At 30.2% G+C, this 27,969-nt stretch overlaps 2 protein-coding genes and 1 long non-coding RNA gene across 4 annotated transcripts in view; 2 read left to right on the top strand and 1 right to left on the bottom strand.

The window, feature by feature from the left end:
• The window catches only part of LOC139429747 (uncharacterized), a 38,956-nt gene that overhangs the window by 9,648 nt on the left and 1,339 nt on the right, over positions 1-27,969 (bottom strand). The gene's annotated exons all lie outside the window — the stretch shown is intronic.
• Positions 257-27,969, top strand: LOC111417167 (multiple wing hairs). 2 transcript variants are annotated; one of them, XM_023049370.2, is made up of 6 exons: positions 257-571; positions 1,087-1,340; positions 18,955-19,048; positions 19,438-19,709; positions 25,619-25,925; positions 26,229-27,969. In XM_023049370.2, exons 2-6 carry the CDS (start codon positions 1,099-1,101, stop codon positions 27,747-27,749), a joined length of 2,436 nt encoding a protein of 811 aa, XP_022905138.1. In that variant the 5' UTR covers positions 257-571; positions 1,087-1,098; the 3' UTR covers positions 27,750-27,969. The 2 variants fall into 2 exon arrangements, with proteins under 2 accessions (XP_022905138.1, XP_022905139.1); XM_023049371.2 differs by lacking the exons at positions 257-571; positions 1,087-1,340 and adding an exon at positions 5,403-5,612.
• LOC111417177 (stabilizer of axonemal microtubules 1) lies at positions 23,593-25,573 on the top strand. The gene has a single exon (XM_023049381.2). It carries the CDS (start codon positions 24,461-24,463, stop codon positions 25,436-25,438), a length of 978 nt encoding a protein of 325 aa, XP_022905149.1. The 5' UTR covers positions 23,593-24,460; the 3' UTR covers positions 25,439-25,573.

Here is a 27,969-nt window from a genome sequence, read left to right as displayed (position 1 = left end):
AAGATTATATATTGCTAGAAATACTAGATATGGTTGAAGTATACTATTGGTAGAAGACTATATGTATATTCGGATTGAATCGGTTATTAAAAAATAAATTTAAATTTAAAACGTAAATTAATATAATTAAATTTTTTGTTTTAGCTTTTCTGGAATCGATGGAGGAGGGCCCCATTCACATTCCCCGCGAGTCTTTTCGCATCGCGTATTCGGTGGGGGCCCGTTCATTCTCTAAAGACCCGTCTAAAGAGGATCACGACGGCAAAACCAGCGAACGCTTTCCCGGTAATCGGCGGCGCAAAAAATTTCTTCGACTAGAAGTAGAGGTTAGTGGTAACGGAGCAAACAGTGTTGTTGTGGGTTAAGAGTTCAAACGGCCTCACCGACCACTTCAAAGACTTTAAAGGCTTTTCGTGCTTCCTCCTTCCACCAGTTCTCTTCGTTTAAAGTTCACCTGGTTCTTCATCGTCTGGCGAATGTCTGCGCCAGAATCGAAAGAGATCTTGATGTGGAGTCAAGCGAAACGTGTTAAAATATTAATTTGAAATAAGAAGATACAAATTATTGTAAGGTGAGATTATTTTTTAATAAAATAAATAATTAATTAAATGTCCGGATAGAAAGCAACAATAACATTCCTTAATAAACACACGAATGCACTTTGCAAGTGGAGAAAGTGAAAATGTACCCACGTGATATTACAAAGAGTCTATGTAACGTTAGAGAGTGTTCTAAAAAGTGTAATTTTGAAGTTATAACATTAAAATAATCATAAAGTTATGTGAAATTAATTTTTAAACAAAATTTACTTTCAATTTTGCAGTGAAATAACTGCGTTAGAAAGTTGCACTAAACGGTTCACTTAAAATGGTTTGATTGTGAGTTTAGACGTAGAAGAAGAAAGTGATCTGGACCTATAAAAAGGAAAATCGTAGGTGATGAAAAATCACCTACGTTTCTTTCCATTTTAATTTTAATACCAACTTAATTAACTTAAGGTCAATTTCCTTTTATTAAATCATTAACCTATAGCGTAAAAGGAAAAGCTTTACTTTTAATCAATTTAATTAATTCTTTTTATTTTAGAATAATCAAAACATGGGAAATAATTTAAGTGATAAATCGTGCATTTCGGAAAAATCTCAAAGCGCCAAAGAACGAACCAACAAAGTGATCTTTTTGCTTCACCGTACATGGGCGATTATAATCGCGGAAAAATGGTCGAAATCGAGAACATCAAACGCTTCGAAGGAGATTAATAGCGACTTGGAATCTCAATATTCTTTCTGTAGTTGTTCGCAGTGTCATCGTAACGATGATATTAAAAGTGACACATCGAGGTAAGAATTTTTCTTTTTTTCCGTTTTAATGTTAATGAAATAAAACAATGGATTTACTACGCGACGTTATGTTAATTTACATAACGTAATAATTAGAGATTATGGAACGTGTGAAATAGAGCCCAGAGATTGCAAACGAAAGATAGTTGTCATTGACCTCAAAAATATGTATCGATGAACTAGATATTATTAAATTAATTAAATAACTTCTTAATTATTACATATTAGTAATTGAAACTTAAGATATTTATTGTATATGTTTACCTAAACCTTATTCTATTCGCCTTTTAACTAAATAAGGTAAGTGGGACACGTCAAGCCCATTTTACGATATCGTTCGAACAATTTTAAAACATTATTGTTTTAGTTTTAATGGAAAAATCGATTAAAATGATTTCTTACAATTCACAACATGGTAAAAACGCCTAAGGACTTCTTTTTATAAAAGAGTTAATCCAAAAATCGAAACGATCCCTATTCAGCCAGGTACAAATAAGATGTTAATCCGTTGGAGGAGAAAGGAAGAAATAAAACACAATAAACTCTAACTCTACTGAGATCATCGAGATCTCTAACTCTCTAAGAACAAACCCCGCCATAACATATACAGGGTGTCCCATTAAGGGTCCTGGACCATTCTACCGATTTGAATATTTTTAGTCTTGTTTGAAAGACCATTTCATGCTGTTTTTAAAAATGTTTTCAGTAAGACCGCTTAGTTTAAAACAAATAAGCTAGAGGGCGTTATCTGCAGCGGTTACATATTTTTGTGATGTTCGAAAGAAAGTTAAATGGAACGGTACTATTTACTTCACAGACCCTTAATAACCATAAAATTTGCTAAATATTAGTGAAAACCGCATCTCGATATCTCCATCCATTCTCGAATTATAGAAGAAAATGTTAAAAATTCGTATATCTTAATCGGATCAAGTTACCTTAGGAAACAAATAAGAGAGCACAAAAATATTATTCCTTCGTACTTTATCCAAGCTTATACAACTGCTTCAAAACTACTTTTGTAGAAATCAGCTCGTAGAAGAGTTCAAGAAACAACATTGAGACTTTTGTGTTCGAAATCTACATAAACAAGTTACTTAATTGCTCAATAATCTAAGAGTTTAGAAGGATTAAGAAGACGTAGAGATGTAGTTTTCTTATAATAACCTAAACAAAGCGGAGTAAATCTTTTTTGTATGTACCAGTTAACATCAGATTCAAACTATTTTGTAGTATCTATACGATTTGAAAACTAAAACACACTCAACTCAACATGCTAGCAGATTAGCCTATTCTATAGCTTAAAAAGCAAGAAATGACGATGTCTTGAAATTAATGAAGCAGTTATTTTAAGAAAGACAAAAGGAGGAGCTATATGTAATACTCTAAATGAAACATCTTCTTTACTATAGCTGATATCTCTTTACTATATGTAGATATTAAGCCTGATTCTTCCATTATTTTGAATATTTTAGTTGTCTTCCATATTCATTAGGTGCTATGTAATGTCAGGTAGATTGTGAAAGGTCAGTTATGTTTACTAGAATGAAGTAAAAATTGTTGGGTAAGGTTATGGAAGTTGCGCAACACCAGGTAAATTGGAAAAACTCTGACATGTTTCTACCCTAGGAAAATAATGTTGCGTGAAGTTGGTTTTGTTTTTGAGAGTAAATAATCTTCAGTAAAAAATGTTGGGTTAAATTATGAACATTACACAATGTGAGATAGATTGGGAAAGATCGGTTATGGTTACTAGAGTGAACACCTCGTGGTAAAAATGTTGGGCGAGATTTGGTTTGTGTTTCAGGGTAAATAACCTTCAGTATAAAAATGTTGAGTTCTTGAATATTAAGCACTACGTTGAGAGATGGATGATAACAGATTGCCGAAAATTCTCCAAGGGATGGTATGAAAGTTGGATGGTCTCTAGATTATAGAGTACAAGGCAAAGGTCTTAAAAGAAGGAAGAAGAAATCAACCTCACCTTGTGCCTTAAGAGTGCCACAATCTTGTATAGCCGAGAAACGAGGAATATCGTCTCGAACTCAAGGAAGTACCTGGGAGAACATAGTCTTTTGCCAACCTTACCTAAACAATCCTGAACATGATTAAACTCTACAAGACATCAATTACTGGTTACTCTCATTGGATTAGGTTACAAATTATCTGAGTAATGTCCTTAGAGCTGTTTTCAATGTATTCCCCACAGTTACTACAGTGCTACCGTACTTCTCCTTAATTACGACGACGTGTCAAAGTTCACGTATCAAAATCGAAATCAGATTATTAGTTGCTAATTTACAAAATTAAAACAATATTCTAGAATCATTATGTTAAAATCGACGATTTTTTTAATCAATGTGAAATGACCCAAAAACACGTTAAAAATAAAAAGAATGTTCGGAAAAGTGACTAACGCTAGATTAACTTCAGTTATAAATCTTCTATTATATGATAACTAACTTCAGGTTTAAAATGTCAACCTCAATTTTGACATATTTGTAATCTTCATTAAAAATCCTTTAAAATGAGTACAAACACGACATATTTATCTCCAATGTTAATGAAGTTATGGTCAACTTCCGGTTAAGAATGTCAACGTCAATTTTGACATATTTATAATCGTTGTGAGAAATCGCTTAAAATGAGTCCATACATGATGCGTCTAATTCGAATATTACTCGAGATATAAGCAACTTCCGGTTTGAAATGTCAATGTCATTTTGACATATTCTTAATTTTTAAAGAATGTCTTAATATTTGTCACAAAAACAAAAATATAATAAAAAAAAAATTAAAAATTAAGGTTGGTATTAATATTTAAAAATTAAATTGCAATCTTCATTGTTGCTAACTTCGGGTTTAATGTTTTTTATTCCAACTTTTTTTGTTTTTTGAGATAAGTGCGTCTTGTTTGGACACATATTAAAGTTTTTTTTCATAAAGAATACATCATGAAAGAACACTATGAAGTTGCCCATTTGTCTATTATTTGATAACTAACTTCAGGTTTAAAATGTCAACCTCAATTTTGACATATTTGTAATCTTCATTAAAAATCCTTTAAAATGAGTACAAACACGACATATTTATCTCCAATGTTAATGAAGTTATGGTCAACTTCCGGTTAAGAATGTCAACGTCAATTTTGACATATTTGTAATCGTTGTGAGAAATCCTTTAAAATGAGTCCATACACGATACGTCTAATTCGAATATTACTCGAGATATAAGCAACTTCCGGTTTGAATTGTCAATGTCATTTTGACACATTCTTAATTTTTAAAGAATGTCTAAATATTTGTCACAAAAACAAAAATATAAAAAAAAATTAAAAATTAAGGTTGGTATTAATATTTAAAAATTAAATTGCCAGCTTCATTGTTGCTAACTTTTTTAATGAAGATGACAAATATGTCAAAATTGACGTTGCCGGAAGTGATTGTATTTCCATTAATATTAACGTTAAACATGTCGAGTTTGGACTCATTTGAAAGGATTTTTTATCAAGATTACTAATATAATAATAAAATTAAAGTTGACATTGATAACTGAAAGTTTTTTTCACGACTAAACCCCAATGTTTTAGTTCAATAAAAATATACAACATAGTGACATCTTATGCTAACTATTATAGCGCAATTGATTCGAAAAATTTTCTGTGATATAGGCAACCAAATATACGTATAATATAGTTGGGTTCCGTAACGTCGACAAAAATGTTAATAAAAAGAATCTTTATATTAATTGCACTACTAATATTGTTACAAAAATTATAAAAGAAAATATAAGAAATGTTATAAATCACAAAATAATTAATTAGTTATTCAAAAAATTCATTTTTTGATGATTTTAACAATTTTATTACACAAAAAGAAAAATTGAGAAAACCATAAAATATTCAAAAATTCTTTTAAAGCAAACTATTTGAAAATCTAAAGACGCCTCATCTAAAAAATGTTAATCGGTCGTCTTTCTTGGTTCTTTTCTTCTCATCTCTTTCTTTCGGAGTCGCGTTGACTCGCGACAACCCGCGGGTACAGCTACCGTTTGAGTCGTTTCAGTTTGTGAGGCCGAGAAATAAACAGTTTCTCGAAGGCTTTCATCCGACCAAGTTAATTTTCGCGCCGCGGTTATAATATTTTTCTAACAATTCCACGTACCCAACGGTTAATTAAGTTTTAAATTATAAAGCACAACTTAATAAAAATCAACGTGACCATATAAAAATCATAGTGTTATTTTAATCATTTACAACGAAAAAAATAAAAGGTAAAATTTACATTTTTTTCGTTAATAAATTCTTGGATTAATCGGTTCTAATAAATCGGAGTAAAGGAACAAAAGAAACAGTTTAATTTGTTTTTCGTCGCACGCGATTGTTCTTTCTAAAACAATTGGAAAGACCTTTTAAGCGTTCTTTTGTTCACCAGGAATGTTTTAAATCGTTTTATCACTTAATCTGCATACGAAATTCGTTTTTGTAGTGAATTAAAGTTTTTAGTGGATTTTATAAATCAAAAATTAATTATTTACGGTTAAAAAGTTGTTGGAGCTTAAAAATCACGCAAGGTTTTAATTTTTTTAATTCATACTTAGAATTTATTTTCTTTCTTCGTTAAGTATAAGAAATTATAATTGTTAGAAAGCTTTGCTTACTGATACGTATTATTTCCTTTATTATTTACGGTTTAGACATAAATTGAATAATTTTTATGAATTAAGAAAAAAAAAGTGTTTATGTCAAATTTAAATCAAATGCAAATCATCTCGATCATCCGTAGGCGTGAACTCGTTAATTAAACGAGTTTCGTTTTGTATCATTTACCGGCGAACAGAGATAATCTTCGCATGGAGGATATCGTTTTTGCAATATTCCCACACTAAAAATTAACATATAATTAACATTCATTAAAGTGAGACATTTCAAAAATGCGTATTATTAATTGGGTGAATCGTATCTAAACGTAAGTAGTTTAGTAGAAATGAAATCTAAAAAAAATGTTGTTTCCTAGTTGAAAAGCGGGAAAGTGAAACGCGAAACGGGATAGTTGTAATCGTCGCTTTTTGCAATTATCGGCTCTTCCAATTAATAAATGTATCTGGGGTATGGGGCTCAAAAACGGAAATAACTAGTTGGAGGTGGGAGAGAAATGAGCGAATCCGGCTTTTAAATCGAAAAGCTTTCTGAAAATCTTTCCAGTGGCAAATCAAGTGATTCGGAGAAAACTGGTTAAGTGAAAGCTTAATTTTCAACAATGTTTTGAATTATCAATTTTTTAATTAACTTTTTATATATATAGAGGTATGTCAATAAGATTTTTTTTATATTTTTATAACAAATTTGTATCAGATTTCTAAATTCAAAAAACAAATTCTACGAAAGACCACTATTTTTGTGGTCTAAGACTACAAAGGAGTATGTAATTTCCTGAAATTTGCTCCAAACTATTTAGATACTTTTCTGAAATTAATTCTAACCCTGCTTTTCATATATTGGTTTGAAAAACACCATCAGTATTTTCATAATGATTACTGATGATATGCTGAAACTCTAAGAACCTCATCACAAGAGGGTGCGGCACTCATTTAAAACCCTTTCCAGAAGATGAAGAGGGTTTCCTATACTTTCCTGGTCCTCTACAAAGTTTAATCTCAATGGAGTACCTTATCAATAGTGAAATGTTGAGTATGGAATATGGAGAGCATGATAACAGGGTGAGACCACACAGAAAATAAGCCAAAGTGTAGAAAAGATGGCAAAACATACACAAAAAAACTTCAAAGCGATAGAAAGACAGCTGGAGCTCAGCATCACAGGAGAGGAAACTCTGCTGGGATGTTTTCTTACACAGTGATAGTGCTTGTGTAAAACTACAATTAACACTTTTAGGTGTTAATGTCAACTTTAATTTTATTGTTATATTCGTAATCATCATAAAATAACCTTTAAAATGAGTCCAAACATGACGCACTTATCTCAAAAAACAAAAAAGTTTGAATGAACAACATTAAACCCGAAGTTAGCCACAATGAAGATAGTAATTTAATTTTTAAACATTAATACCAACCTTAATTTTTGATTTTTTTTTATTTAATTTTTGTTTTTGTGACAAATTTTAAGACATTTTATAAAAATGAAGAATATATCAAAATGACATTGACATTTCAAACCGGAAGTTGCTTATATCTCGAGTAATATTGAAATTAAACGTATCATGTTTGGACTCATTTTAAAGGATTTTCCACGACGATTACAAACATGTCAAAATTGACGTTAATATTCCCAACCGGAAGTTGACCATAACTTCATTAATATTGAAGATAAATATGTCGTGTTTGTACTCATTTTAAAAGATTTTTAATGAAGATTATAAATATGTCAAAATTGAGGTTGACATTTTAAATCTGAAGTTAGTTACCATATACAGGGTGAGTTATTAGTATCCCGGCGAACGATAGTTGCTAAACCGTTTGAGAAAGAAAAAAATGTTTTATACAAAAGTTGCTTGACTCACCACTTTCTATTACGTAAAATTATTTTTACTTATACAGGTTGTTCCATTTACGCGTAACGAAGAGTATATAGATTTTTTTAAATGGAACATCCTGTATATTTTAATTTTAATTGTTATTCAGAGTTAGATTATTGTATATTTAGAACTAACACTAGAGCTAGAACTAGAATCATTCGGGTTTAGCCGCACGTCTCTCAAGACGGCTAAACCCGAATGTTTCTAGTTCTAGCTCTAGTGTTAGTTCTAGTTTTAATTGTTATTCAGCGTTAGATTATTGTATATTTAGAACTAACACTAGAGCTAGAACTAGAATCATTCGGGTTTAGCCGCACGTCTCTCAAGACGGCTAAACCCGAATGTTTCTAGTTCTAACTCTAGTGTTAGTTTTAGTTTTAATTGTTATTCAGCGTTAGATTATTGTCTATTTAGAACTAACACTAGAACTAGAACTAGAATCATTCGGGTTTAGCCGCACGTCTCTCAAGACGGCTAAACAAGAATGATTCTAGTTCTAGGTTTTGTGTTAGTTCTAGTAATAGTTTTACACTAGCACTATCACTAGAACTAACACTAGATCTAGAACTACAATCATTCGGGTTTAGCCGCACGTCTCTCAAGACGGTTAAACCCGAATGTTTCTAGTTCTAGCTCTAGTGTTAGTTCTAGTTTTAATTGTTATTCAGCGTTAGATTATTGTCTATTTAGAACTAACACTAGAACTAGAACTAGAATTATTCGGGTCTAGCCGCACGTCTCTCAAGACGGCTAAACCCGAATGATTCTAGTTCTAGTGTTAGTTCTAGTGATAGTGTTAGTGTAAAACTAGAACTAACACTAGAACTAAAACTAGAATCATTCGGGTTTAGCCGCACGTCTCTCAAGACGGCTAAACCCGAATGTTTCTAGTTCTAGCTCTAGTGTTAGTTCTAGTTTTAATTGTTGTTCAGCGTTAGATTATTGTCTATTTAGAACTAACACTAGAACTAGAATTATTCGGGTTTAGCCGCACGTCTCTCAAGACGGCTAAACCCGAATGATTCTAGTTCTAGGTTTTGTGTTAATTCTAGTAATAGTTTTACACTAGCACTATCACTAGAACTAACACTAGATCTAGAACTAGAATCATTCGGGTTTAGCCGCACGTCTCTCAAGACGGCTAAACCCGAATGTTTCTAGTTCTAGCTCTAGTGTTAGTTCTAGTTTTAATTGTTATTCAGCGTTAGATTATTGTATATTTAGAACTAACACTAGAGCTAGAACTAGAATCATTCGGGTTTAGCCGCACGTCTCTCAAGACGGCTAAACCCGAATGATTCTAGTTCTAGTGTTAGTTCTAGTGATAGTGTTAGTGTAAAACTAGAACTAACACTAGAACTAGAACTAGAATCATTGGGTTGCACTAGAACTAACACAAGAAAAACCCGAATGTCTTGTATTAGTTCTAGTGATAGTGCTAGTGTAAAACTAGAACTAATACTAAACCTAGAACGGAATACGGCTAAACCCGAATGATTCTAGTTCTAGGTTTATTCCAATTTTAGTTCAATAAAAATATACAAATAATCTAACGCTCAATAACAATTAAAACTAGAACTAGCACTAGATCAAGAACTAGAAAGTTTCGGGTTTAACCGTGCGTCTGAAGAGGAGATTGAGTATAAAAATAATAAATAATTTTTAATAAGAAATCAATTTGTCTTCTTAAACCGCGTTAAGGATGGTTTATTTCCTTGCGATGTTAAACGAACCGAAAGAAGCAACGAATAGAAGGAGGCGCGAGAAACTCTCTTTGTCCGGTAAAGGTACCGTAAAGTGTCATCTGGCAAACGCGAATTCCCTCTTTTTCATCTTCTATGTGTGTCGAGACTCGCGCACAACTTCTTCGACGATAACTTCTTCGCGGGAGCGTCTTCGAGGGCATCTATTTCCACAAAGAACCGATAAAATCTCGTCTTTAAGTTCCTTTCGTTCGAGTTAAAATCGCTTAGTTCTTCAACTCCCAAGTAATCCAAGAACCGAATTCCTAACTGTAATCTCTTAATAATTCTCTCGCTACAGGTTCCCCGACGTTAATAATAATCTCTATTTCTCTCTGTCTTTGTTTAAAGACATTTTCGAATTAATATTAATTAATTAATTGGAATCAAAAAAAGTAACTAGTTTTTCAAGATATAAATTAGATTTTGATATTGAGGTAAATAGAAATTAACCTAGAAATTATAACGAATCTGTGGCAAAATAACACCCTTTTTTGTCCTCGGTTTTACACGTCCAATCATAATAAAACGAACACCGTAACATGATAATAACAACTATTTTCTTTGTTTCTTGTTGGTGTTTTCGTTCCTCTTTCACATATTTCTTTCATTTATATTGAAATCTGGGTCGAATTGCGGATCTATTCACCCGTAACAGTTTATTTTCCTTAAACCATCTGCCCGATTATCCTATTTTAGTACTCCTATTTGAGATGCTTCAACTGTTTTTATATGGTTAAGCTTTATAAAAAGATTATCTTTTCTTATTTAAAAGTACGGTTTTACAACGAATGCGTTCGCACGTATTTCACATCGTTGGCGGAAACGTCAACTTCCCTTTCATGTTTATTTATAAGAAATAATTGCTTTTCTTCGCTTCGTGTGTTTTTTACACCGGATGTACCTAACGTTTTTGCATCCTTAATATATTTTTTTAGAGATATCAAATTTCGAAATAAAAGTCAACGAATTATCTATCCATCTTCAGACTAGTTTTTTTATACAAAACAAGAAAATCAAAAACGGAGATACATCAAAAACAAGAATATGTTTTGAGACAACTGAGATGAAAATTCTAAGGAGAATTTGAGTGAACAGAAAACAAGAATGGAATCAACAGAATGACAAATCACCTGATGGCAGAAGAAGTATTATAAAAAGATGTAATAACAGCATATAGATAATAGCAAAACCAATGAAGAAGGAAGAAGACATTCAGTGATAGGAATGCATAAATTTTTAAAGACCAACCTTATTGATTTTTCTCCGCCAAGACCTTATAAAGTGTATCATTAATTTTGGTAATTTTTATACGTCAATACAATTCCAAGCAACAAGCTCTCAATCGATAACAAGATGATTTTATCTTCTAAACTGAAGCAGCAAAAAGGTTATGCAGTGTCATCACATCTCATGAGTGATAAAATTTCAAGAAAAAACAGTTTCTTCTCCTGTGATGCTGAGGTCCAACTGTCTTTCCATCGTTTTGAAGTCTTCTTATGTCATCTCTTGTACATTTTGGCTAATTTTTTCTGTAATCTCACCCAGTTATCGTATATATTTGAGTCTCGCAACAAAGAATTTCACTATTGATAAGGTACTCCACCGAGATTAAGCTTTGTAAAAATGAAAATGCTTTGAAATGTGCGGCTAAACCCGAATGATTCTAGTTCTAGCTCTAGTGTTAGTTCTAAATATACAATAATCTAACGTTGAATAACAATTAAAACTAAAATATACAGGATGTTCCATTTAAAAAAATCTATATATTCTTCGTTACGCGTAAATGGAACAACCTGTATAAGAAAAAATAATTTTACGTAATAGAAAGTGGTGAGTCAAACAACTTTTGTATAAAACATTTTTTTCTTTCTCAAACGGTTTAGCAACTATCGTCCGCCGGGATACTAATAACTCACCCTGTATATGATAACTAACTTCAGATTTAAAATGTCAACCTCAATTCTGACATATTTGTAATCTTCATTAAAAATCCTTTAAAATGAGTACAAACACGACATATTTATCTTCGATATTAATGAAGTTATGGTCAACTTCCGGTTTGAAATGTCAATGTCATTTTGATATATTCTTCATTTTTATAAAATGTCTTAAAATTTGTCATAAAAACAAAAATATAATAAAAAAATCAAAAATTAAGGTTGGTATTAATATTTAAAAATTAAATTGAAAAAAAAAAAATAAAGCCGTCTTGAGAGACGTGCGGCTAAACCCGAATGATTCTAGTTCTAGCTCTAGTGTTAGTTCTAAATATACAATAATCTAACGTTGAATAACAATTAAAACTAAAATATACAGGATGTTCCATTAAAAAAAATCTATATACTCTTCGTTACGCGTAAATGGAACAACCTGTATAAGAAAAAATAATTTTACGTAATAGAAAGTGGTGAGTCAAACAACTTTTGTATAAAACATTTTTTTCTTTCTCAAACGGTTTAGCAACTATCGTCCGCCGGGATACTAATAACTCACCCTGTATATAATAAGTAACTTCAGATTTAAAATGTCAACCTCAATTCTGACATATTTGTAATCTTCATTAAAAATCCTTTAAAATGAGTACAAACACGACATATTTATCTTCGATATTAATGAAGTTATGGTCAACTTCCGGTTTGAAATGTCAATGTCATTTTGATATATTCTTCATTTTTATAAAATGTCTTAAAATTTGTCATAAAAACAAAAATATAATAAAAAAATCAAAAATTAAGGTTGGTATTAATATTTAAAAATTAAATTGAAAAAAAAAAAATAAAGCCGTCTTGAGAGACGTGCGGCTAAACCCGAATGATTCTAGTTCTAGCTCTAGTGTTAGTTCTAAATATACAATAATCTAACGTTGAATAACAATTAAAACTAAAATATACAGGATGTTCCATTAAAAAAAATCTATATACTCTTCGTTACGCGTAAATGGAACAACCTGTATAAGAAAAAATAATTTTACGTAATAGAAAGTGGTGAGTCAAACAACTTTTGTATAAAACATTTTTTTCTTTCTCAAACGGTTTAGCAACTATCGTCCGCCGGGATACTAATAACTCACCCTGTATATAATAAGTAACTTCAGATTTAAAATGTCAACCTCAATTCTGACATATTTGTAATCTTCATTAAAAATCCTTTAAAATGAGTACAAACACGACATATTTATCTTCGATATTAATGAAGTTATGGTCAACTTCCGGTTTGAAATGTCAATGTCATTTTGATATATTCTTCATTTTTATAAAATGTCTTAAAATTTGTCATAAAAACAAAAATATAATAAAAAAATCAAAAATTAAGGTTGGTATTAATATTTAAAAATTAAATTGAAAAAAAAAAAATAAAGCCGTCTTGAGAGACGTGCGGCTAAACCCGAATGATTCTAGTTCTAGCTCTAGTGTTAGTTCTAAATATACAATAATCTAACGTTGAATAACAATTAAAACTAAAATATACAGGATGTTCCATTAAAAAAAATCTATATACTCTTCGTTACGCGTAAATGGAACAACCTGTATAAGAAAAAATAATTTTACGTAATAGAAAGTGGTGAGTCAAACAACTTTTGTATAAAACATTTTTTTCTATCTCAAGGTTTAGCAACTATCGTCCGCCGGGATACTAATAACTCACCCTGTATATGATAACTAACTTCAGATTTAAAATGTCAACCTCAATTCTGACATATTTGTAATCTTCATTAAAAATCCTTTAAAATGAGTACAAACACGACATATTTATCTTCGATATTAATGAAATTATGGTCAACTTCCGGTTTGAAATGTCAATGTCATTTTGATATATTCTTCATTTTTATAAAATGTCTTAAAATTTGTCATAAAAACAAAAATATAATAAAAAAATCTAAAATTAAGGTTGGTATTAATATTTAAAAATTAAATTGAAAAAAAATAAATAAAGCCGTCTTGAGAGACGTGCGGCTAAACCCGAATGATTCTAGTTCTAGCTCTAGTGTTAGTTCTAAATATACAATAATCTAACGTTGAATAACAATTAAAACTAAAATATACAGGATGTTCCATTTAAAAAAATCTATATACTCTTCGTTACGCGTAAATGGAACAACCTGTATAAGAAAAAATAATTTTACGTAATAGAAAGTGGTGAGTCAAACAACTTTTGTATAAAACATTTTTTTCTTTCTCAAACGGTTTAGCAACTATCGTCCGCCGGGATACTAATAACTCACCCTGTATATAATAAGTAACTTCAGATTTAAAATGTCAACCTCAATTCTGACATATTTGTAATCTTCATTAAAAATCCTTTAAAATGAGTACAAACACGACATATTTATCTTCGATATTAATGAAGTTATGGTCAACTTCCGGTTTAAAATGTCAATGTCATTTTGATATATTCTTCATTTTTATAAAATGTCTTAAAATTTGTCATAAAAACAAAAATATAATAATAAAAATCAAAAATTAAGGTTGGTATTAATATTTAAAAATTAAATTGCTATCTTCATTGTGGCTAACGTCGGGTTTAATGTTTGTCATTCTAACTTTTTTGTTTTTTGAGATAAGTGCGTCATGTTTGGACTCATTTTAAAGGTTATTTTATAATGATTACGAATATAACAATAAAATTAAAGTTGACATTAACACCTGAAAGTTTTTTTCTTAGCCGTGCCTCGAAACTATTTCAAGAAACATCAAAAGTATTTTTAGGCGCACGGCTAAACACGAACGTTTCTAGTTCTAGGTCTAGTGTTAGTTCTAGTTTTACACTAGCACTATCATTAGAACTAACACTAGACCAAGAACTAGAAACATTCGGGTTTAGCCGAATCTTCTAAATAAAATGTTATTACTGAAAACGAACTACTGCCTCGGCAGCATGGCTGCCTCGGTTTCTAAGCCTGAAAACATACAGTTAAACCCGAAACTTTGTAGTTCCAGGTCTAGTGTTGGTTTTAGTTTTAATTGTTATTCAGCGCTGACGTCACGAACGGGCCTTTCAGCTGTACAGCTGTTGTTGAGATTAGTATTAGTCGAGGATTTATTGTATTATCGTAAAAGGGAAAGTATATTTTAGTAAACGATTTAATAATGTATTAGAAAATGTATTATTCGATAAAGTTTTCTCTTAGGAAATCGTGAATTTGCGGAAAACTGCACCACAAAAGACAGAATTATGCACTTTCTTTTTTTACTTGATTAAAAAGAAGAAAAACTCACTTTCTTCTTATTTAAAGGATTCAATAAAACAACAAAAACCATAATTACTTTGAAAATTCGTTTAAAGTGTTTATAAAGGATTCTATTAAAAGCAAAAGTATTTTAGTATTACGCGGTAATTTTCACATGCATTCTTATTTTACAATGAAAACAGAAACGTTCTTTTTACCTTTCTTTAGCATAATTAGAACGGTTGCATTACAAGTTGTATAACAAATTTTTAAGCCATTTTCACTTCCGAAAGAAAACTGATCACAAAATGAAATTAATAAAAAATAGCACACCCATATAAATAAAGACTGTCGTTTTCTAAATGGTGATGATTATGTTTATGCCACTTTCTCGAATTATAAACGAAAATTTAATCACGAAAATAATTTTTATGTTAATTTATGTGGATTTAAAAGGATTTAAATTCTTGTACCGGTTACCAGATGTTAAAAATAAAAACAAAAAGAAATCTTGCAAAAAATTCTTTCAGTAAATTTTTAAGCAAAATCCATTATAACTGTACACTCATGTCTTTGTGCGATAGGCTCAAAGGATTGACTGTGTTGCAATTTAACAGTTAACTTCCAGTCATTGTCTCTTCGTTTAGAATCATATAGAATTTGTTTTTCAAATTTTCTAAGAAAGATTACCGTTAAAAAAAGATTTTCAAAAGAAGAGATACAAATCTAAATTTCAACACCATGGTTATTTTTTGCAACATCAAACTTTTTTATCTATCCTATTGTTCAACTTCCTATTGCGTAAGAAAACCATAAAATTTAACATCGTTTAAAAAAAAGTTTTTAATATTTCGCCAATGTCCTTTAAAGTTTATGTAACAGGATGGCGCCGTTTCAAGATCTACACCGTTATCTTGTGCTACATAACACGGAAAAACTTGAATTTTTTATGTTGAAAAGGTTGTAAAAATGACTAAAAGTTGTAAAAACAAGGTCCCTCACTTTAGCGATCTATATCTTAGCAACCGCTCGATTAAAAAAATTGCGATAAAGTTTTATTGTAATTACTACGTAACATATTTCTTTTCATCGCGAGTTAAACGAAAAAGATACCCGATTTTTCGACAACTTTGTCTATTTTACAATTTTTTTGTGTTCCAGACAGGACGTCGCGCGTTTATGTTACCTACATAATGAAATAAAAGCGCGACGTCCCTTCTGGAATACACACCAGCACCATCGTTCCGCAAGGCTTCTTTTTAATTTATAATTTGTTTAAATTAAATTACAGAGACATAATTGGACCGTATTATGCATCACTTGACTAAGCGACAAATGAATAATGTTGAGAAAAACGGGATTTTCGCTTTCATTTCTCTAAAAATATAAGACTTTTCGGAATAGACAGGCTCAAACTACTGAAAATTGTTTGGTGCCTGTCTATTTCTATCACAGAACACCGATGACAGCTATCACAAGCACAGAACACGCTTGGTCACCAGTTACGTTTTACGATTATACAGAGTGTTTCTGTAAGTCGTGGCATAAATTTAATCACTAAAACTAAAGACAAAATGATGACGATTCATATAAAAAATTTTTGAAGAAAATAATCTAGAGTTTGATTTTGTACTTTGAAACTGGTTTTTATTTTATATAGAATTTAAATCTAACCAGTTTCGGTCCTGGGCCATCTTCAGAGACTCTACAAATAGATTAACATCTCTCATCTTATCCATTTTACAAACAAGTTTTTATTAATATTTCTTTGTTTTGTTAAAAAAGATCACGTATCAAAGTCGAAATCAGATTATTAGTTATTAATTTACAAAATTAAAGTTTAAAAAGTTGTAAAATGAAATTAAGGACAAAGTGACTAACACTAGTTGACTTAAAATGTCAACCTCAATTTTGACATATTTGTAATCTTCATTAAAAATCCTTTAAAATGAGTACAAACACGACATATTTATCTTCAATATTAATGAAGTTATGGTCAACTTCCGGTTAAGTATGTGAACATCAATTTTGACATCTTTTTCATAACCGTCGTGAAAAATCCTTTAAAATGAGTCCAAACATGATACGTTTAATTCCAATATTACTCGAGATATAAGCAACTTCCGATTTGAAATGTCAATGTCATTTTGACATATTCTTAATTTTTATAAAATGGGTTAAAATTTGTCACAAAAACGAAAATATAATAAAAAAATGAAAAATTAAGGTTGGTATTAATATTTAAAAATTAAATTGCTACCTTCATTGTTGCTAACTTCGGGTTTAATGTTTTTTTATTATAACTTTTTTGTTTTTTGAGATAAATGCGTTATCTTTGGACTCATTTTAAAGGTTTTTTAATGAAGATGATAAATATGTCAAAATTGACGTTGACGTTTCAAACCGGAAGTGATTGTATTTCCATTAATATTAAAGTTAAATATATCGAGTTTGGACTCATTTTAAAGGATTTTTTATGAAGCTGACAAATATGTCAAAATTAAAAGTTGAAAGTTCGAACTTTTTGGTTTTTTGAGATAAATACGTCAAGTTTGGACTATCTTTAAAGGTTATTTTATGAAGATTATGAATATAATAATAAAATTAAAGTAGACATTGACATTATCACCTATCAAAGTCGAAATCAGATTATTAGTTACTAATTTACAAAATTAAAGTTTAAAAAGTTGTCAAATGAAATTAAGGACGAAGTGTTACAAGTTTACAGGTTAAAATTTAAGAACGCTCTTTTTTAACAAAAGAAATATTAAGAAATTTGGGAAAAATTCAAGAATCATCACGTGGCTTAAAAAACGACGATTTCTTTTAATAAAATAAAAAGAAAGTGCGGAAAAGTGACTAACACTAGTTTAACTTCAGTTATAAAACTTTTGTTACATGATAACTAACTTCAGGTTTAAAATGTCAACCTCAATTTTGACATATTTGTAATCTTCATTAAAAATCCTTTAAAATGAGTACAAACACGACATATTTATCTTCAATATTAATGAAGTTATGGTCAACTTCCGGTTAAGTATGTGAACGTCAATTTTGACATATTTTTCATAACCGTCGTGAAAAATCCTTTAAAATGAGTCCAAACATGATACGTTTAATTCCAATATTACTCGAGATATAAGTAACTTCCGGTTTGAAATGTCAATGTCATTTTGACATATTCTTAATTTTTATAAAATGGGTTAAAATTTGTCACAAAAACGAAAATACAATAAAAAAATCAAAAATTAAGGTTGGTATAAATATTTAAAAATTAAATTGCTACCTTCATTGTTGCTAACTTCGGGTTTAATGTTTTTTTATTATAACTTTTTTGTTTTTTGAGATAATTGCGTCATCTTTGTACTCATTTTAAAGGTTTTTTAATGAAGATGATAAATATGTCAAAATTGACGTTGACGTTTCAAACCGGAAGTGATTGTATTTCCATTAATATTAAAGTTAAATATGTCGAGTTTGGACTCATTTTAAAGGATTTTTTATGAAGTTGACAAATATATCAAAATGAAAAGTTGACATTGACAACTGAAAGTTTTTTCACGATTAAACCCGAATGTTTTTAGTTCTCGTTCTAGTTTTAGTTCAATAAAAATATACAACATAGTAAAAAATCATTGGAAGCCATTCGGAGCAAATTAAACTCAATGACAAGTATTAAGAACCATTAAAAGTGAAAGATATTAGATATAATTATTGGGATGAAAGTGGAATAGAATGTTGTAAAGACATGATATCTTTGTGCAATAAAAACCTTCACATTAAATAATGATTTCCAACAAAATTACATCAATTTTTAAAAATTTAAATAAATAGATTAACATAAAATTATAAACGAGTTTTATTGCAGGCAACAACCTCTTGGTTATCTTAATCATAAGGTAGTAATGACGAGTTTTAATAGAATTAAAAGAAATTATCGAGTCCTAAAAGATCATCGAAGATGGATTTATCGGCGAATTTTTTCTCCCCGTTAAGAGCAAAATTCGCTACAGAAACTTGAACGAAACCGCTGTTACAGGTTTTGCAAGGACGTTGACTTAGGAAAGAGTTCATCATCGTCATTTTTTTTCTTACCCAACGTCCGTTCTTAAAGCGCGTTAGGCCATCTTGGAAATACAAAATTTTTTCAACTTAATTTTTTTTTGCAGTTTCATCTTCAGCACGGAAGATACAATGGCGCCGAATTCGGAGGATGGAGTGCGAATTAATAATTTTTCGTGGAACGAAGAGTGCATATCAAAGGTGTGATTAATTGAATTATTTAATTATAAGAAAAAGGAAACAATTCAAATTGCGAAGTAATCTGTGAGATTAAAGTTAAATTGGATAATATATATCTTGGGATGTAGGTTAATGTACTTCAGTTACGTTTCTAATTTCCTGTCGTTACAAATCGACTCGTCTTTAATTTATTTGAGATTAATAATAGAAACTACTAAGTACGATTGTTAAAATCGTCCGGATCATGTGGTATTTAGTCCAAGCCTTTATTTCCATTTAAACGATTTAATTTTTGAGTTATTTTTCAATTCTTTCTAGGCGAGTTATGGTTTTAATAATACGCTTTCTAATAATTGATATTGTTAAAGCGGTTAAAGAAAGTTTCATTTCTGTATTATTTATTTTAACAGGAAAAACAACGTCCCCCGATTTATAACCCAGAAGATTACGCGTTATCTTTGAAAAAATGGGGAAGAAAACCCCCGGCAAACGGCCCCGGGTTATACTCAACTCCATCGGTTGTCGCAACTGTTGATCCGGAAAGATCCAGAACGAAAAGTCATTCCTTTCGAGATTATAGAAACCCTATGTTATCAGAAAATGAAATGACTTTAAGACAATTTGGAACAGTATCAGAATTACTTTGTAAATTAAAATCAGATTTACGATTATCATATGTAAGGTAAGTTAATTTTCTTTTCAGTTTTCGTTTTATACTTTCACGTCTGGTGATAACAACGGTGTGTAATCGTTGTGAAAGTGTTAATATCAAAAACATTTCCCGAGATACCTATAACTCACAATCAGAAAGTGGGAGATGTCCCATTTTCACTGAAAAAGAAAAATTTCCCGAAGAAGTAGCACAAGATATTGATACAAAAAGGTACAAGTGAGAGGAGGCAATTTGTAATGTTACGGACAAAATCCTTAACGATAATATAGGATCTATTACTAATTTTTTGATTAAAAATTGAAAAACATCAAAAGTAACTAAGCTTTATGAACACGCTGTATAGCGCATCTAATATCTTTGGATACTATCATCTAGCTGCTGGCTTTGACTATTATCAGACATAGTTTCAAGACAAAATTGAAAAAATGTCGTTTTTAAAAAGATCCTGCAATAGATACATTTTGGATAAACAATTGAATATCTCAGGAACTATGAACGCTGAGTTAGTAACATATACGGTTGCATAAACAAATTTAATTCTATTCATAATATAATAAAATATACAGGATGTTCCATTTAAAAAAATCTATATACTCTTCGTTATGCGTAAATGGAACAGCCTGTATATATTTTACCCTGTATATGATAATTAACTTCAGATTTAAAATGTCAACCTCAATTTTGACATATTTGTAATCTTCATTAAAAATCCTTTAAAATGAGTACAAATACGATATATTTATCTTCGATATTAATGAAGTTATGGTCAACTTCCGGTTCAACGTCAATTTTGACATATTTGTAATCGTCATGGAAAATCCTTTAAAATGAGTCCAAACATGATACGTTTAATTTCAATATTACTCGAGATATAAGCAACTTCCGGTTTGAAATGTCAATGTCATTTTGATATATTCTTCATTTTTATAAAATGTCTTAAAATTTGTCACAAAAACAAAAATATAATAAAAAAAATTAAAAATTAAGGTTGGTATTAATGTTAAAAATTAAATTGCTATCTTCATTGTGGCTAACTTCGGGTTTAATATTTTTAATTCTAACTTTTTTGTTTTTTGAGATAAGTGCGTCATGTTTGGACTCATTTTAAAGGGTATTTTATGATGATTACGAATATAACAATAAAATTAAAGTTGACATTAACACCTAAAAGTTTTTTAGCACTACCTGTATATCTACTAATAACTCACCTGTATATTAACAAAGTTTTTTGAGCTAACATTGAATTTGTTGATCAAAAAAAAGTTTTAAATGGATCAACTTCACATTATTCATAATTTCAATTAAAACTTCACGATTTGTTGAAGTTTTTATGATTAATGTTAAATATTGGAAGCAAAAATTACAATTTCGGAAAAGTTCTTAAAATTTCCTCTAATCTATTTTGATTACGTTGAAGTTGTTTTTACAACTTTTAATGTTTTAACATTTTTTTGTGGTAGTTCAGTTAGGTTTCAATGATGTTGTTTGAATTTAGTTAGGTTATAATGAAGTTTTCGAGTACAATTGACTACAATTAGCTTCATTGAACTTCTTTTGGTTAGGTTTTGATCAAGTTTTAAGGTTAATCTTAGACTTCTTGTTCAAATCTAAAATTTTGATAAATTCTTTGATGAAGTCTATGTCATATCATAGAAATTGGTTGAATGATAAAATTGAATAGATTTCGATGAAGTTTTTTGAAAACTTTGTGATCAAAACTAAGATATTGGTAAATTCTTATGTGTTAGGTTTAAGTTCATTGAAGTTCTTTCGCTTGGTGCTAATTTTTATAAACTATTTGATGAAGTTTCATGGACGAGGACGTATTTTAAAAGATATTTCTTGGTTTTGATTAGATTTCGACGAAGTTTTTGAGTTTAATATTAAACATTGTGGTTAAAACTAAGATTTTCATATACCATTTGATGAAGTTTTATGGTTAAACTTGTATTTCCAAAAAGATTTCTATGAACGAAGTGATATATTCATAGAATTGCTTGGATTTGTGATCAAAACCATGACTTTTATAAATTTTTATGGATTGCATCTAATTTTGTTGAAATTCTTTTGCTTGATAGTAAACTTTCGGATACAATTTGAAGGTTTTGTTGAAGTTTCTGTAAACTGGCCACGTTTTCATTAAGTTTCTTGAGGTTAATTTTAAATTTCCATGTAAAATTGTGTTTTTGATCAAGTTTCATAGAAATTTCTAGATTTTGCTGAAGTTTTTGTAAATTCCTCACATTTTCATGAAGTTTATTTAGATTAATATTAAAGTTCTTATTAAAATTATATTTTTGATGAAGTTTCATAGATGAAATAATATTTTCATAGAATTTGCTTAGATTTGGATAGATTTTGATGAAGTTTTTGTAAATTCCACACATTTTCATGAAGTTTATTTAGCTTAATATTAAAATTTCCTATTAAAATTATGTTTTTGATGAAGTTTCATAGATAAAATAACATTTTCGTAGAATTTGCTTAAATTTGGATAGATATTGATGAAGTTTTTGTAAATTCCCCACGTTTTCATGAAGCTTCTTTAGGTTATTGTTAAATTTTCAGTTAAAATTATATTTTTGATGAAGTTTCATAGAGAAAGTAACATTTGATAGAATTTGCTTAGATTTGGATAAATTTTGATGAAGCTTTTGTAAATTCCCCACGCTTTCATGAAGTTTATTTAGGTTAATATTAAATTTCCTATTAATATTATGTTTTTGATGAAGTTTTTATAGATGAAATAACATTTTCATACAATTTATTTAGACTTGGATAGATTTCGATGAAGTTTTTTAGGTTAATCTTAGACTTTGTGATCAAAACTAAGATATTGGTAAATTCTTATGAGTTAGGTTTAAGTTCATTGAAGTTCTTTCGCTTGGTGCTAATTTTTATAAACTATTTGATGAAGTTTCATGGACGAGGACGTATTTTAAAAGATATTTCTTAGTTTTGATTAGATTTTGACGAAGTTTTTGAGTTTAATATTAAACATTACCATATACCATTTGATGAAGTTTTATGGTTAAAGTTGTATTTCCAAAAAGATTTCTATGAACGAAGTAATATATTCATAGAATTACTTGGATTTGTGATCAAAACCATGACTTTTATAAATTTTTATGGATTGCATCTAATTTTGTTGAAATTCTTTTGCTTGTAGTAAACTTTCGGACACAATTTGAAGGTTTTGATGAAGTTTCTGTAAACTGGCCATGTTTTCATGAAGTTTCTTGAGGTTAATTTTAAATTTCCATGTAAAATTGTGTTTTTGATCAAGTTTCATAGAAATTTCTAGATTTTGCTGAAGTTTTTGTAAATTCCTCACATTTTCATGAAGTTTATTTAGATTAATATTAAAGTTCTTATTAAAATTATATTTTTGATGAAGTTTCATAGATGAAATAACATTTTCATAGAATTTGCTTAGAATTGGATAGATTTTGATGAAGTTTTTGTAAATTCCACACATTTTCATGAAGTTTATTTAGCTTAATATTAAATTTCCTATTAAAATTATGTTTTTGATGAAGTTTCATAGATAAAATAACATTTTCGTAGAATTTGCTTAAATTTGGATAGATATTGATGAAGTTTTTGTAAATTCCCCACGTTTTCATGAAGTTTCTTTAGGTTATTGTTAAATTTTCAGTTAAAATTATATTTTTGATGAAGTTTCATAGAGGAAGTAACATTTGATAGAATTTGCTTAGATTTGGATAAATTTTGATGAAATTTTGATGAAGCTTTTGTAAATTCCCCACGTTTTCATGAAGTTTATTTAGGTTAATATTAAATTTCCTATTAATATTATGTTTTTGATAAAGTTTTTATAGATGAAATAACATTTTCATACAATTTATTTAGACTTGGATACATTTTGATGAAGTTTTTGTAAATTCCTCACATTTTCATGAAATTTCTTTAGGTTAATATTAAATTGCCTCCAGAAATAAATTTATTGATGAAGTTTCTGGGATGAAACAGTACTTTCATAGAAATTTATTGGAAAAGTTGAACGTTTTCATACCAATATTTCACATTGTAATCAAAACAAAGAGTTTGGCAAAGTTTTTGATGCAGTTTTATGGACAAAGTGGTATTTTATTGCTCAATTTGGGTGACATTTAAATTATTATCAAAACTACGAAGACTTTACTATTACAAAGTCTATGAATACTAGAAACGTTCTGGTCACTGCAGAGAGAAAGAATGTACGAAATCTGTACTGGTCTTCATAAAATCTTTGGATAGCGCGAATTATTTGGGTACTGCTAAAGAGTCTATGATTGCGTAAAGATCTGTGGATACTACAAAGATTCTAAAATCTCTGGATCTTGCTAAGTCTGTGAGTACTTCAAAGTGTTGAGGCTCTGCAAACTCCTAAGACATGGCAGAATTTCTGGTTATTATAAACTGCAAGTTTTCTAAATATTACCAAGACTCTGGATACTGCAAAGTTCTAAACCTACAAACTGCGTCGATCTTGCTGAGTCTGTAAGCAGTACACAATCTTTGAAAACCTGAATAATTCTAGATCTAGATAGCTTCCCGTAAATTTCTAATTTAAATTTTTTTGACAATACCAACATGATAATAAAATGATATGATAAAATCTAGTAATCTTTTAATCAAAACAATTTAAAAAAATGTATACTAATCAAATAAATTGACAAATTGTCAATAGGTATTATCGAATTTTCCAAATTAATTAACACCGTTCGTAATTTTATATATATTAAACCCCTACAACAATGGCCGATTGCGAATGCAGCCCACCGCCTCCAAAATCACATCAGGATGGATGTATTCCATGCAGTGTTCCGGTCATTCCAGGTGGAACACCCGTAACGGTCGTAAAACCTTGTCAACCACCACCAGCAAAAAATACCGACGAATGTTGTAATGTTGTAGTGCCAATTGTAACGGCGGTGGAAGACCGACCAGTTCCGATAAAAAAAAAATGTCGATATATTCAACCAGCTCGTCCAAGTTCGTTTAAACCGGATAGAGATTATAAACCACCAGCTTGTCGAATGGACGATGGAACTACATATAACAGATCATATTTACCAAGTGAAACTGAAAGATCGAGCCAATTTCATCCATCGAATAATCTTTGTGTGGGTGAAGGTAGAATGTCGGATAATACCACACATAATATGTCTTTCCAAGGACACACAAATGTTCTTCCGCCGTGTCCAATTGTACCATGCGAACATAATTTCCAAGGTGAAGGTCCGATGCAAGATATTACAACTCAAAAGCACGATTACGTGCCAAAACCGTTTTCAAAAACAGGAAAGTTTAGTCCAACAAATAATATTTTCTCAAGTGATTGTCCATTAAGTGATAAAACAACAAATAGATTATCGTATATGCCGGTGAAAGGAGATAGAGTTGCTAAATTTATACCCACTAACGCACTCGAACTTCCAACTGGAAGAATGAGTGCGTGTACTGTTAATCGGATGTCATTTCTTCCATGGGAACAACAGGAAAAAATTGATATGCCTTGGGCGAAAAAACCGAAATTTGTACCACCAACAATGCGAATGGAAGGTTGTACGGTACAAAAGATGAGTTTTGGACCACCAGGAGAGTATGTTGAATGCTCGGAAGATTGTCCGGATGGTATTGATTGTCCGGAATTGGATTGTCACACGAGTGTGCCAAAACATAAACCTCAAGATTGTACTGCACCTTGTTGTTGTCCGAGAGCCTCTTGTTAAGAAAAAAAGAATTCTCTTAGGATTAACATGTCTAAAAATCTTTTCAAATTTTAGTATACAAAAAAATTGTATAATTTTTTTTTATATTGATATTTATTTTTATACACATGTAATAAAAATCCTATTGATTTTTAATTCTGTTACTTTTTCTTATTTAATTTTGTTTCAATTTAATTTTAGTTTTGTCCAAGAATTCGTAGCAGATCCCTTAGATGGCGCAACGTTACTTCTGGATGTATTAAGAATCATCCAATTAAGCCAAGCGAACAGTTCAACAAGCGGAAGTTCGAATACCACCGGAAGAGTTCCCCCTTCCGTTCAAAGAAGGGCTCTTTTGGACGAATTAAGTTGTCTTCAATGTCTAATGTATTGTGTTATTAGATACAACGAATCCGTAAGAACAATTTCGACGTCTTCATCCGGACTATTTACACTCTCAGTTTGCATTATGAGTAATGTTACGAAATCGAGAATCATTGCATTGCAGGTAATTAATTAATTTTTTTATCGGAAATAATCAGAAATGGATAAGATTTTTGTAATAATGAGAAAATTTTAACTAAATTTAATGTATTACACCCTACATCTGCCATAAAATTCATTTTTTAAAACATAGATGGCGCCTTTTTTAGTGTTTTGTTTTCGGCCATCTTGGATTTTATAAAAAGTAAAAAATCGGAATATCTCGGAAAGTTCCCTGTTAAAATAGATCATGTTTGGATTCATTTTAACGAGTTTTTTATAAAGATTATGATCACATACGAAAAAAATAAATTAATGTTGTTTTTAGGTTTTAACAAAAGTATGTTCCGTAGCCGATTTGGGACACACGTCAGTTTCGGAAGCTTTATCGACTCTTCGATTAAGATTTGGAGAACCGGTGAGGTTCAGATTTTTAGTTGGAATGTTAACATCATCAGGAAATCAATCAGAATTATTAGCGGCCGGTTTAGAATTTTTAAATGCGTTTTTAGATCATTGCGGAAACACCCAAAATCGGTTATACATCCAAGCTGAATTAGCCCAAGCGGGATTAGATATGGACGTTATTAAAAAAAATGTTTCGCTCGATAGTTCATCATCAGAACGGATATTAAAAGAATTCGAACGTTGGGAAAAGGGTTTCATCGACATCGAAGGCTTATCAAAGCGATTCGAGGATTTAGAAAAAAACAACGATGTCTTAAAAGATAAAGTTATGCTTTTGGAGCGAAAAATAAAAATTCTGCAAGAAGAAAAGGGCGTTTTGATGTCGTTAGAACAATGTTTAAAAACGAAATGTAATGAACTGCAAGATGAAGTGATTTCTTTGCAATCAAAAAATAAATCTTCGTTAAAAAAATCCGAGAAAGACCGTTTTTCGCCGGCTATAGACGAAGGAATATCATCATCCGAAAGGAGCTTAACGCCAAATATGATTGAAATCGAAGACGAAACCACAATAGAGGAAGTTATGGAAGAACTAAATAATATTATTAATAACGCGGAAAACGAAGATTTAAAAAGAGAGGAAGCCAAAAAGAAATTAAAAGATAAAGAGCGAATAAAAATAGAAAAAGCTCAAATTGAATCAAAATTAATAAAAACGAACGATATCTTTTCCGATTACGATTACGAATCCGAAATAATCCCAACAAATCTTCACCCTCAACCACCAAGAAAATCAAAAAGTATGGTCCATTTATACGTTCCAAGCGAAGATTATGATTGTCCGAAAGAATTCTTCGAAAATGAAACTGCATTTTCAAGCGAAGAAGGTTCCGATTCACTTTTAAGCGCCTCCAAATGTATTCCTAAATACAACAAGAACAATTTAAAGTTAAAATTATTAAATCAAAAAAGCGAATCGTTTAAAAATCCAACAATAATCAAAAAAAATTCTTTGGATAATAACAATATACAACGATCGAGAAGTCACCCGAATCGATCAAAAAGTTTAGACAGAATCGATGACGGCTTAGATGCCATCATCGATATTGTTGTAACCGATCAATTCGCAAATAAAAGCGATTCAAACGTATTCACAACGAAATTATCAAAATGTTTGAGTCAACAGAATCTGGAGCGAAACAAAATGTTTTTACCCGCGAATAAATTTCAATCGGCGGATACTCATTATTATTTTCCGAGGGTCCAAGAAAAACGGCACGCCAGTACAAGTTTTTTAACAAAACGTCCAAACGCTGGATTGTACTCTGGGCAACAAATTGTTACAACAGGGAGTAAAACGAAAAAAACTGAGTATTTCGCTTCCGTTGGGAGCAAAAATTCTTCCGGGAAAGTCACCGACATTCCTTCTGGTTTATATTAAAAAAGAATCACATTATATAAACGAATGTATACGATTTCTAATTTATTTACCTTAAATGTTATTAATTCTTTTAACGTGCAATATTTTTTGTTCTTGTGTAATCTTACTTTTACGATCGTATTTGGTCGAGGAATATATTTTTTTCTATTAATTTTATTAAACACTTAAGATATGTATAGAATTTTGTATAAAGATCTCAATAAAAATTATTAAACGTGCA

Source organism: Onthophagus taurus, chromosome 5 (genome assembly GCF_036711975.1).
Source record: "Onthophagus taurus isolate NC chromosome 5, IU_Otau_3.0, whole genome shotgun sequence".
In the NCBI taxonomy this organism is placed as follows: Eukaryota; Metazoa; Arthropoda; class Insecta; order Coleoptera; family Scarabaeidae; genus Onthophagus; species Onthophagus taurus.
Note: the sequence above shows the minus strand (reverse complement) of the source record. Positions and strands in the feature narration are given on the sequence as shown.